General features: G+C 43.0%; 1 protein-coding gene across 2 annotated transcripts in view; it reads right to left on the bottom strand.

The window, feature by feature from the left end:
* Positions 1-994: 994 nt before the first annotated feature.
* ZNF652 (zinc finger protein 652) overlaps positions 995-11,445 on the bottom strand; it is a 541,773-nt gene continuing 531,322 nt past the window's right edge. For both annotated transcript variants that reach the window (XM_044055265.1, XM_044055266.1), the window contains exons 5-6: positions 3,279-3,423; positions 995-2,910 (exon numbers count right to left, since the gene is read on the bottom strand). In XM_044055265.1, coding sequence (XP_043911200.1) covers positions 2,396-2,910; positions 3,279-3,423 — 660 coding nt within the window. In that variant the 3' untranslated portion in view covers positions 995-2,395. The remainder of the gene's footprint in view (positions 2,911-3,278; positions 3,424-11,445) is intronic.

Below are 11,445 nucleotides of genomic sequence, written 5' to 3' on the forward strand. Positions count from 1 at the left end.
AAACAAGGCGTGGTTTACTTGTTGGCTATAAATGCAGGAAGCATGTAACGTGGCTCAAAATCAGTACAGATGGTGCATTCTCTACTGCATGACTGCAAATACTTCAAAATGCCAAATTCATAGCCATGGTCATTGATATTTAAGCAAAGAACTGCAAGTGGTAAAACTAAACTGCTGCTAGTAAACTTACAGACACCATTTTCACAGCTGACCATGTGGTTACTTACACAAAGCATTTGCCAAGCTTACTAATTTAGGGCAATAACAGCTGCACACTAAAAATTCAGGCTGTCCACGAAATCATATTACTTTGTTAAATCATGTCTTAGCACTTAAAAGAATATAATAAAACAGAGCATAGGGACAACCTTCTGATGTTTTGACAGCCACTTTGCTAAATGACACTAAGAACTGTGAACTGCAGGGTACTCTATACAATGGGGTTCCGAGGGACACATCAGTCTTTGAAAAGGCAACATAACAGCATGCTGGTGCACACCTGAATCACCGGGACAAAATGACACCATGCCTATGTATCTTTGCGCTGGTTTTCAACATTCTCCGCAACCTATGGGGATTCACACTGCCAACCTAAATGTCTTTGCATTAGCAAGCATTTTATGTCCTCTTCTGAGACCATAATTTTTAGTGTATTTAAGAGAAATGCAAACAGTAATGCAAGTAGTGACAATAGGCTGACAGTCTTTCCAAGTTTAAAGAAGAAACATCTACTCAGCGAAGGACCAGTATTGCCAAACTAGACTAAGTAACATCCTGCTGCTCCTCCTTTGGCACCCAACGGCGAGCAGAGAACTGAAAAGCAGCTCCATTCAGGTTTAGCAGTGGCAGAATGTGAACCTAGAATTTTGCAGTGCTCCTAATGCTGTGTCTGATTTCAGTATGCCGTATCCCAGAACCGCATGAACTGCAGCCATGATTTACCTTCTGCGTGTGGCACTTTTACATTTAACAAAAAGCTACACAACTGCTTCCGTTCATTTGCTGAAGCATAATCAGCCCCATTTTTTAATTTCTAACAAAACATTACTGGATGTTATGCCTTTGACTTCAGCTTGAAGAACCGCCACTGCTGTACCATTTCACACCTCAACATATGTCAGTTTTATCATGTACTGTAAAATGAAAATAATGCTTAATGACTATACAAACTGAAGGGCAACCCACTGACCCCCATTCAGCCAGTCACAACAAGGAACACCAAAACCTTTTAAAGTGACCACATATCTCCTCTTCTGAAAGTCCAGCTTTGAATGCACTCAGCTTAATTTCTTAGACTCTTTCATAGCACCCTCCAAACCAGCAGCTACCCTTGTAAAGGGCAAAGTTACAAGTCACTGTTTTACACAACACAGTGCCAATTCTGAGTTTCCTACTCCAAACTTTTAGAAAATGTCAAAATCAGTTCGAGTTCGTTAAAAAAGTCTAGAAGTGACATTTCCCAGCAAAAAGGGGAAAATGCCCAACTTAATGTCTGGAGCAGCAAGAGACAAAGCCCCTAACGCTTCTTTCTCCACTTAAACAGTGACTATGGCAAAACTCCATATTATACACTAAACAGGAAGAAGGAACGTACAACCTCAGGGAGCTAACCCTCTGTAACATATGGTTCCTATGAGATCAAAAGCACCACTGAATGGTACAGGATTGGAGGGTGGGGTCTTACGCAAATAACTATTTTCAATTAGATAAGCTATATGAAACATTTCATGATTATAAAAAATCTATTATACAACATAGATCCAGCTACATGAAAAAAATACACCACCTAATGATATACATTTCACTTTGGAAATGTAAACTACTAATAAGTCTATACAAAATCCTCTAAAATAATTTCTGTAGTAAAATAAGAGTGCGTTAAGAGGGCTACTCATAAAAGGGAACCCCTTTCTTCTGTAATGCTCAATAATGTAATGCCAAAACCAGACCACGATCTGTTCAGCATTAAAAGCTTACAAAACTAACACAGTGATGCACTTAACTGCTCTGGGTAGCTCCCCTCCCCCCAGAAAACCCCCAAACAGAAGATGAGCAAGGTAGATTTCCTCAAACCCCTGAGGAGAAGTTCATGGTATAAAAGCAGGCATACCTCATCAGCTGATATGAAATTATAAAAATTTCACAACACTAGTCTTTTTAAAAACATCAAAGGTCACGGTAAACAAAAAGATTAATCAGAATTCTTCTTCGTCCAAAGCCAGGCAACTCCTCTTCGGCATACTATGATCTAACACTAAATCACTGTATTGTGGTGTATGCACCATTGCTGGCTTTATGATGAACGGCACTCCACCCATGGTTTAGACATGGTACTTTTAACAGTTATAACCTGCAGTCTGTGCAAACTTTTTAAAAGACATGGGGAAGTAAAGGGCTAGTGGTGCGGCCCACCCACACTTTTTTCTGCAAGATGTCTGAGGAAAGCGTCTTCATTTTGACCTCTGTGGTTTAGGGGTTCACTCTTGAAGAGAGCTGGAGGAGGTGGGAGATGGGGTACAGGTGGCACAGGTAAGTGAGGATGATGGTGATGATGAGGATGCATATGAAGGTGTGAAAACGGGTGGGGGAGAGGCCGCGGAGGAAGCTCACTCACTGGATTCATGTTGACAGATGAGCTTGTGGTTGCTGGGGTGGTCACTGAAGTTGGAATCATAGGACTAGGAGAAGCTGGGGCGAGAGGTATCAGAGGAGCAGATGTCACATTAAGAGGACTGGTGACTCGGAAACACTTCTCCTTGTGTGCCTTCAGCATGTTAGAAAAACGGAACCTCTGCCCACATACATCACAAGGGTACGGCTTCTCGCCTGTATGGGTCCTGCGGTGTCGTTTCATGTTCGGTCGGCTGGTAAAACTTTTGCCACAGATTTCACAGATGAATGGTTTCTCTCCTGTAAGACATTGAAAATAAAAACTTTCTGTAGATACATTTTAAATGCACAGAATGAACATTTAAGTATTTGCTGCTTTGTAACAACTAAAATTAGACTTAGAAATAAATTCAACCCACAAACCAAGACCATCCACAAAATAAGCTGTTAATTTAAGTATGTCTTAAGAGATGGAAACAAGATCCAGAAGTACACTGGCAACACCCTGTAATTATACAGGTCACATTAGAAATGCAGTTTACACACACCCAGTATAAGTACATAGATTTAAGACAACCACAATCCAACCAAGGAGTCTCTTGAAATAGCAGCTTCAAAGCTAACATGTAACCCTCAGCTCCCCTGACAGTGCTGCACTTTGTCCTTACCAGTATGCGTTTTCATGTGCTCATCAAAGTACTGTTTCATGTTGAAATCTTTTCCACACCACTGGCACATGAACTGCTTGTGGCCAATGTGGATGCTCATGTGAGACCGCAGCTGGTACTTGTACTGAAATCGTTCATCACAGTTCTGCAGAAAACAAAGAATTAACAGGCATGTCAACAGAAACGGGTTTTATCATGACATGCTTCACATGATTTGATTAATTGGCATGATCACCTAACCAGTCCGAAGAAAACCTAAACAGGAAAGATCTGCTTATGTGATACTAAAATGTAAAGAAAGCCTCCTAAAAGAACTTGCAGGGGAAAAATATATACCTTTAGGCACAATCCACTTTACTCAGGGCTGCAAGCATTCTATTTACTGTGTTAGTCACACATGCCACTTTTCTATTATGATGAAACCTGAACGGTACAAATGTAGGGCCATAAGTTATATGCATTCTAAATAGTCCTCTGTTTAAATTACAAACCGCACTCAAAATGGCAAATCATGTTATGGGTCACAACTGAGCACTTGAATACTACCCCCCAAGCTGCCCCAGATGTAGAAACACATGATGGCAGAACAACCAAACAAATCTGGTTCTTCAGACATACTATATTCATCTCCATTCTTAAGATGCAAAATTTCTGGAAAAATATATATACGTGATAAAGTGAACTCTGTACAGAGGTATGTTTTCATCTGTGAACTGCTAGAAAACACTGACTGAAAAAGATATTACAATTACAGACATACACAAAGCAAATTACAAGTCCAACTGACAGGCTGTCACCCCTAGTTAGTGTGTAAATTAAACAGGAACTCAGTTACTGTGAAAATGAATGTGCTCTCCCTTCCTTAGGGATTCAAAGGTAAACAAATGGAAGAGATATGGAATCTGCATCAGTCACTGTCTCACAGTACCTGTACTAACTATACCCAAGTATCACCTACTGTACATGACTATTACCTTTTGTTCTCCATCATTCCACAATGAGCAACACCGCACCTTCGTTTTGCACCACTCTATACCATGCATAACACTGCTCCCTCACCCTGCATCATTCAACAACGTGCTCAACAAATATGTTCACCTTGCATTATTCCTTGCTGTGCATCAGTGCAACATTGTACACAGTGTCTTTGCCATACATCACTTCAAATACACCAAAAGAAATAAAATCAGCCAGTAACAAGAGATAAATCCAATGGCAACAGGACCCGGAGCCAGAAATTTTTTTGTGATACAACACAAGCGTTTAATAAAACACCCAACAAGATGTACACACACATAATCCAAGCACTTTCACCCGGTCACTACCAGGCTTTTTCAAGGTATAATTTTATAAATCACTTCAAATCACATGTAAGACTGCATCTTTGCCTGCTCAACTTCACACTGTAAACAGAAATGCACATTCACCTTGCATCACTTCACACAGAATGCAGCATTGTACTCTAGTCATTCGACACTGCATCAAATGGTGCATGTATTCCCTGCAAAGAAAGCAGTACGATCTTCCTGCATCACTTGGTATCATGCATAACGCAATCTTTATTCAATAGTTCCATTAGTAAGTGAAATAAGCATAACAGAGGACACCAGATTTTTTTTTTTTTTTTTTTACCAGAATTACTACTAGTGACATTTATAAAAAGGTATCGTCTCAAAGTTTAAGGACAAGCTACATACTTGTTGCTGGCTTCATGGCACAAAGCAATGAAGTTCAGAGCATGACCCTTCCGACCAAGGTACTGAAGGAGTCAGACAAGGAACATGGGTATGACCAGCAAATGAGGTAAAGCTACTCAGTTACAGTGCTGACCCATAAATGGAAGCTAAAGAATAGCAAGTCCAACAGCACTAAAAGCCACATTTCCAGCGGTTAGGCTATGTGTAGATACCTCTGAGCTGGTAGAGAGATTGTCAGGGTTGGTTACAGATATAAAAGAAACTGCCCTATGGCTTGCTAGGATGACAGCCCTACATGCTAGCTTTCAATTCCGATGATACTATATGGCAAATCCCTGGACAACTGGGACCCCTAAGTGGTGGACCTAGGGTACAGCAAGTGGCTAAACAGATAAATGAATGGGACAGTAAGATGGCTAGAACAGAGCTAACTGTGATCAAGTACAAGAAGGGGAACCACAAACAAATGCGTCACATGTTAAACATATTTATATACTGTTTCTCTAAAACAGACAGCTACTATAAAAGGTTACTGTGACACTGCAAAAAAAGTTGCTATGTAAAAGAGAAGGATATCTGAGGGGTAATGATGAATGACTGTAGAAATTAACTATGCTAGAGAGGCGCAATATACTCCTGTTTCTTGGAAATGCGCCCCCCCCATGCAATTAGTGATTAGGACTTCTACTTATGACAAGGCAACTTGGGTCATACTGCACCTTACTACCTTTATGCATCCACCGCTCTGACTCTCAAGTCTAATCCATTTTCCTGCTTCACCTACTATGATCAGAGACCATCTCTAAATAAAGATGATATTTAGGTATCTGTTGTCCAAACACTTCCATTACAAAATGTCCTGATTTATTACCTTACAACCTTGTGAATTAGTTGGTATTGCCCTACACTGTTCTGAATATGGACTCCCCCAACCAAAAAGTACAGTTTTGTACCTACCATAAATGTAGATGTTAGAGTGTATACCCTGCTCCAGTCATCACACTTGGGTTATCCTGTCGTCAGGCGGTCCCGCAGTCGGCCTGAGTTCCAAAGTCTTGGTCCGGCGTCGGTTGCTGTCGCTTCTTCCCTGACGTCAGTGCGCCAGGGGTACAAGAGGCATCAAACACCATTTTCTTCAGTTTTTCTTGCCCCAGATGTCAGATCCCCCCCCCAAAAGATGGTCAGTAGATAGTACCAATAATTAAAGCTTAGCACAAACAAAACATCCTTCCAGCTATAAGCAAATACACCACAAAGGTTGTATCAGATTTTAAGGTACTGAAAGGTTTTAGTTAGGTCAGAGGGGATGGAGGGAGGGTAACCTTGAGTGCAGCAGGGTATACACTCGAACATCTACATTTATGGTAGGTACAAAACTGCACTATGTTCATCGTGTTACTCTGCTGCAGTCATCACACTTTGGTAGAATCCCAAAGCTAAGGATGGGAGGTGGAGTCAAACAGGGTTAGAGGAGGCTAGAAGGCCCTGCAAAACTGCAGTGGCGAAGCCAGCTCTAGTCTTAGAGTAAAGTGGTAAGTGATGATGTTTGGTGAAGGTGTGTACTGAACTCCAAGTTGCAGCTTCCAGAATATCCTTGGTTGGCACCCCCCTGAGGAAGCCTGTAGATGTAGCTGCTGCCCTGGTGGAGTGGGGCCTTACGCTAGCAGGAACTGGTTTTCCATGATGGGTGTAGCAAAAACGTATGCAATGTCCTATCCATCTGGAAATGGTCTCTTTTGAGATAGCCTTTCCTTGTGATGCTGTAGCATAGGATACAAAAAGTTGGTCAGATTTTCTGAAAGCCTTAGTTTTATCCAAGTAGTAACGTAGTTGCCTGTGAATGTCCAAGGAATGCAGGAGTCTTTCTCCTTTGTTCTGCGGATTTGGAAAGAAGGTGGGTAAGTGGATGGTTTGATATAGAGCCACACTGGATACCACCTTTGGCATAAAGGAGGGGTTAGTTCACAGAGAAACTCGGTCTTGATGAAAAATGAGGAAAGGCTCTACTGCCATTAGTGCCTGTAGCTCTGAGACTCTTCTGGCTGAAGTAATTGCTAGCAGCAGGGCAGTCTTCCATGATATAAACTTTAAGAAAGCTGGCTCAAAAGGTGGCAGTGTAAGTTTTTTCAGAACAAAATTTAGGTCCCAAGTTGGTGTTGGCGCTCTCCTGGGAGGCCTAATGTTTTTTGCCCCTCTGAGATACTGCCTTAGAAGTGGATGTGAAAATAAGGGAGGATCCGTGTTGTAGTGAGCTGAAATAGCTGAGGCGTGGATTTTAATAGATGAAAAAGAAAGTCCTTTGTGTAACATCTCAGTTAAATATTGTAGAATCTGAGGCATGTCCGGCTGAAGGGTATTTTGGCCTTTAGCTTGGTTCCAGGCGCAAAATCTTTTCCATTTGTCTGAGTAGGCTTTCCTGGTGCTGGGCCTCCTGGCCTCCAGAATGACATCCATAACAGCTTGTGAAAGAGGGGCTGGCTGGTTGCTTAGGCGATGTGCCATGCAGCCAAATTTAAGGTTTTGAGCTGGCTATGTAGAATCTGACTGCCTTGCTGTAGTAGATGAAGAATTTGTGGTAAAATCCATGGTGGGCCCTGGGTTCCTTAGTAGTGGGTACCAGTGCTGGCGTGGCCAGTCCGGGGCAATGAGTATCATTCGAGGTCTCTCCATCCTGACTTTCAGCAGCACCTTTGTGAGAAGGGGCAATGGAGGAAAGGCATATACTGTCAGCATTTTCCAACTGAATGAGAGTGCGTCCACTTTCCAAGCTTGATGGTGAAATGTCCTTGTGCAAAATTTTGAAAGCTGATGGTTTTGGGGGTTGGCAAACAGGTCTGTGTCTGGGTGGCCCCATTTTTGAGTTATCATTGCAAATACTTGTGGATCCAGTTTCCACTCATGGGGATCCATGATGTTTCTGCTTAAGTCGTCTGCCAATGTGTTCTTTTTTCCTGGCAGGAATTGAGCTTGTAATTGAACTTCTTAAGCCAGTGCTGTGTTCCACAAGGTCATTGCTTGCCTGCATAGAGGGTAGGAGTGTGTACCCCCTTGTTTATGTACCACATTACTGTGGTGCTGTCTGTCATTATAAGCTGTCCTGGATGTAAAGCATTCTGTACAGCTAGCATTTCTTTTTTGATTGATGTGAAGATTCCTTTGATCTGCAGTCCATATGCCTTGAACGCACCGTCCTGCCATGTGTGCCCCCCAGGCATAGTCCGATGCATCTGTTGTCAGTTTGCCTGGATGGGGGTAAGGTGAAAGGCTGACCCTTGTTGAGGTGACATGCCTGTGACCACCATAGAAACTCCTGTTGAAGGCAGGGAATGAGAGGTATCATGGTTTCCAAGCTGTGGCTGTGTTGAGTCCATATGCTTTTCAGGTACCATTGTAATTTCCTCATATGCAGTTTTGCAAATGGTATTAGTAGTATGCAAGATGCCATGAAGCCCAAGGCCTGCAGAATTTTCTTGCAGGGAGTTTGGTCTTTGTTGCCATTATTTTGAAGTACTGAGTTAGTTGTAGCTGTTTTGTCTGGCGTCAGATAAGCCATCTGGGCCGTTGTACTCAAGCTGGCACTCAGGAATGTCATACTTTGTGAGGGCACTAGTTTCGACTTCTTTTCGTTTACTGTGTACCCTAGGCAACTTAGAAGGTGTTTAACAAAAGTCAGATGTTGTAAGAGAATGTCCTTGCTTTCTGCTTGGATGAGGCAGTCGTCCAGATATGAATATATTTTAATTCCTCTGTCTGCAGTATGCAATTACTGGTGCCAGGCATTTTGTGAAGACCCTGGGTGCAGTAGATAAGCCAAAGAGCAGTGCAGAGAATTGGTAATGGGTTGAACCTGCAATGAAACGGAGGTATCTTCTGCAATTCGGTCGGATAGGGACATGCAGGTATGCCTCCTTGAGGTCCAACGTTACTAGCCAAGCTTTCTTGCCCAACATGGGAAGAAGCTGCTGTAGTGTTAGCATCTTGAATTTGGGTACTTGCCAGAAGGTGTTTAGAATTGAAAGGCCCAGAATGGTCTCCAAGCATTGTCCTTTCTGGGGACTAGAAAAGAGCCTTGAGTAAAATCCTTGGCCTTGCTACTGTGTAGGTACCAGTTGAATGGCTCTCATGTCCATGAGAGCTGTAATTTGTTTTTGTGCCTCTGCCAATTGATTTTGTGGCAAGTTTGGCATTCCTTTTATCCTTGGCAAGGTGTGGAAATGGAACCTGTATCCTTGTGAGATAATGTATAGGACCCATTTGTCCTTTGTGACGATGCACCAGTTGTCTATAAAAAATGTTAATTTTCCTCCCAAGGGAGCCGCCAAGAGATTTTTGCTTGGCAGTTTGAGGTTTTAAGTCATTGTGTTTGTCTTCTAGTAGTTTGGGACCCGTCTTCTCCTCCCTTCTGTGTTGCAGTGCCCCATTGGCAAGGTTTGTAAGGGGTTTGTGCTTGTCCTCTGCCCCTTGGGCGTCTGTATTTACCCCTCTGTGGTCTGTCAGAAGCTGGAAAGGACCAATTTTTTGCTGGCCAATTTCTGCTGAAGCGTGGGGGTTGTACCTGTACGAAATCTTTGACCGTCTGCATAGATTTTGCCTTATCCTCCATTTTCTTTAAAACCTCTTCTGCTTTAACCCCAAATAAGACATCCTGCTGTAAGGGTGCCTCTAGTAACTTTGCTTTAACATGATCAGGCAGAGTTTGCTCCTTTAACCAAGCATGCCTCAGTATAACAGACCCAGTAACAGCTGCTCTACAGGAAGCTTCCAAGGAATAAATCTACATTGTAAAGTATGTTTACCCACCTGTTCAGCTGCATGCAACAGATCCTGCATTTCTTTGAATTCAGACTGTTGAGGGTGCGTGCTCATCTTTTGTTTTATTTGAGACATTAGGAACTGCTTATTTCAGCATGTGAAATTGACAATTTAGTGCTCTCATAGCTAGAGTAGCTGAGGTGAAACCTCCTTCCCCCACCTATCTAGTGCTCTGGAGTCCCTTTCAGAGGGTACAAGATTTTTAGCCATAGAAGCCTTAGCCCCTTTGGGACCCTGGGAGATTGTCTCTGGGTCAGCAACAGGGTTTTGTAAAGGAATTTGTGTAAGTCAGGCACTCTATAATATCTATCTGGTTTGGCTGGAGCAGGAGACAGAGAATCTGGATTTAGACTAGATTCTAAGTAAACATCATCCACAATGTCTAAAACTGGAGGGATAGCAAGTGGTCTGTGCTGGGGGAGTAAAAGAAACTCTCGGAGCCTTTTCTTTGAGTCGGAGTAGTCCTGACCTTCCCAGTGGAAATGTTCCCTCATGGTATGTAAGGTTTCCCCAAAGGAATAGTCTCTTCAGGGGGAGAAGCTGAGTGAATGGAATTTTCAGCATCAGAATCTTCATAAGGGGGAAAGGAGTAATCCTGTTCCTCAGAGGAGCCTGAGGAAATAGACACTTGATCAGAGGAGGCATAATCCTCCTCTTGTCGAGGCCTTTTGTCTGGGGGTTGGGAACCCCTGATTAAAGAAATCAAATCTTCAGTCATTTTAAGCATCTGTTTCTAAGGCATGGGGCCTTGAACTGGAGACTGATGTGCAGTCTTTTTAGGCTTTAGAGGAGTCTTAAGCTTAGCATAAGATTTTATGGTGAGAGTAGTCGGTCTGAAGACACCTTCTGTAACTGAATGTGTTTCCGCAGCACCGGCTTCTCCTATGTTGTTGGTAGGGCCTAAAGAAAATGGCTGCGTCGGCCTAGAACTCTCTGCTTGAGAATCCGAAGCGATCTGGGGTTCCAATTCTGCGGTAGTCAGGGGCTGCGTAGGCGCCTCACTGAAAACTGGAGAAACGGCGACCAGCCCAGCCGAGGCCTCGGAGTCTGGCTTGGATCTAGGCTGCCTGTCTTTATCTTTGCGTTTTTTTATGCACTCCGTTAGTCGGTTGTTCTGACGGCGTAATGTAATTAAATTTCCTACCGAAGTAGTGTCATACGAAATCAAAGCGTCACTTTATAGTTGCTTACTGAACCTAGCACAAAACCGACAACCAGTGACGTCATGGTCTGGGCCTAGGCAAGGGATACAATAAGAATGAAAGTCCTTATGAGGTATTTGCTTCTCACAAGAAATGCAATTGTTAACTTTTTCTGACATCGGACTGAGGCAATAAAAGGTTCCCAAACGGGGTACTTAGCTTTGAAAATGTCGCACTGAAATTCGATTCGAAAATCTCAGGTGTCTGCCAACCGGCACTTGCGAACTGCTTCTGCTTCGGGCACCGCGCGGCAAGAAAGGCTGAAGAAAATGGCGTCTGATGCCTCTTATATACCCCTGGCACACTGACGTCAGGGAAGAAACGACAGCAACCGACGCCGGACCAAGACTTTGGAATTCAGGCAGACTGCGGGACCGCCTGACGACAGGATAATCCAAGTGTGATGACTGCAGCAGGGTAACACGATGAACATCTTCAAACTAATACAAATCCTTC

The sequence above is a fragment of the Protopterus annectens genome, chromosome 13.part0 (genome assembly GCF_019279795.1).
Source record: "Protopterus annectens isolate FY-2018-M chromosome 13.part0, PAN1.0, whole genome shotgun sequence".
Taxonomy (NCBI): Eukaryota; Metazoa; Chordata; order Ceratodontiformes; family Protopteridae; genus Protopterus; species Protopterus annectens.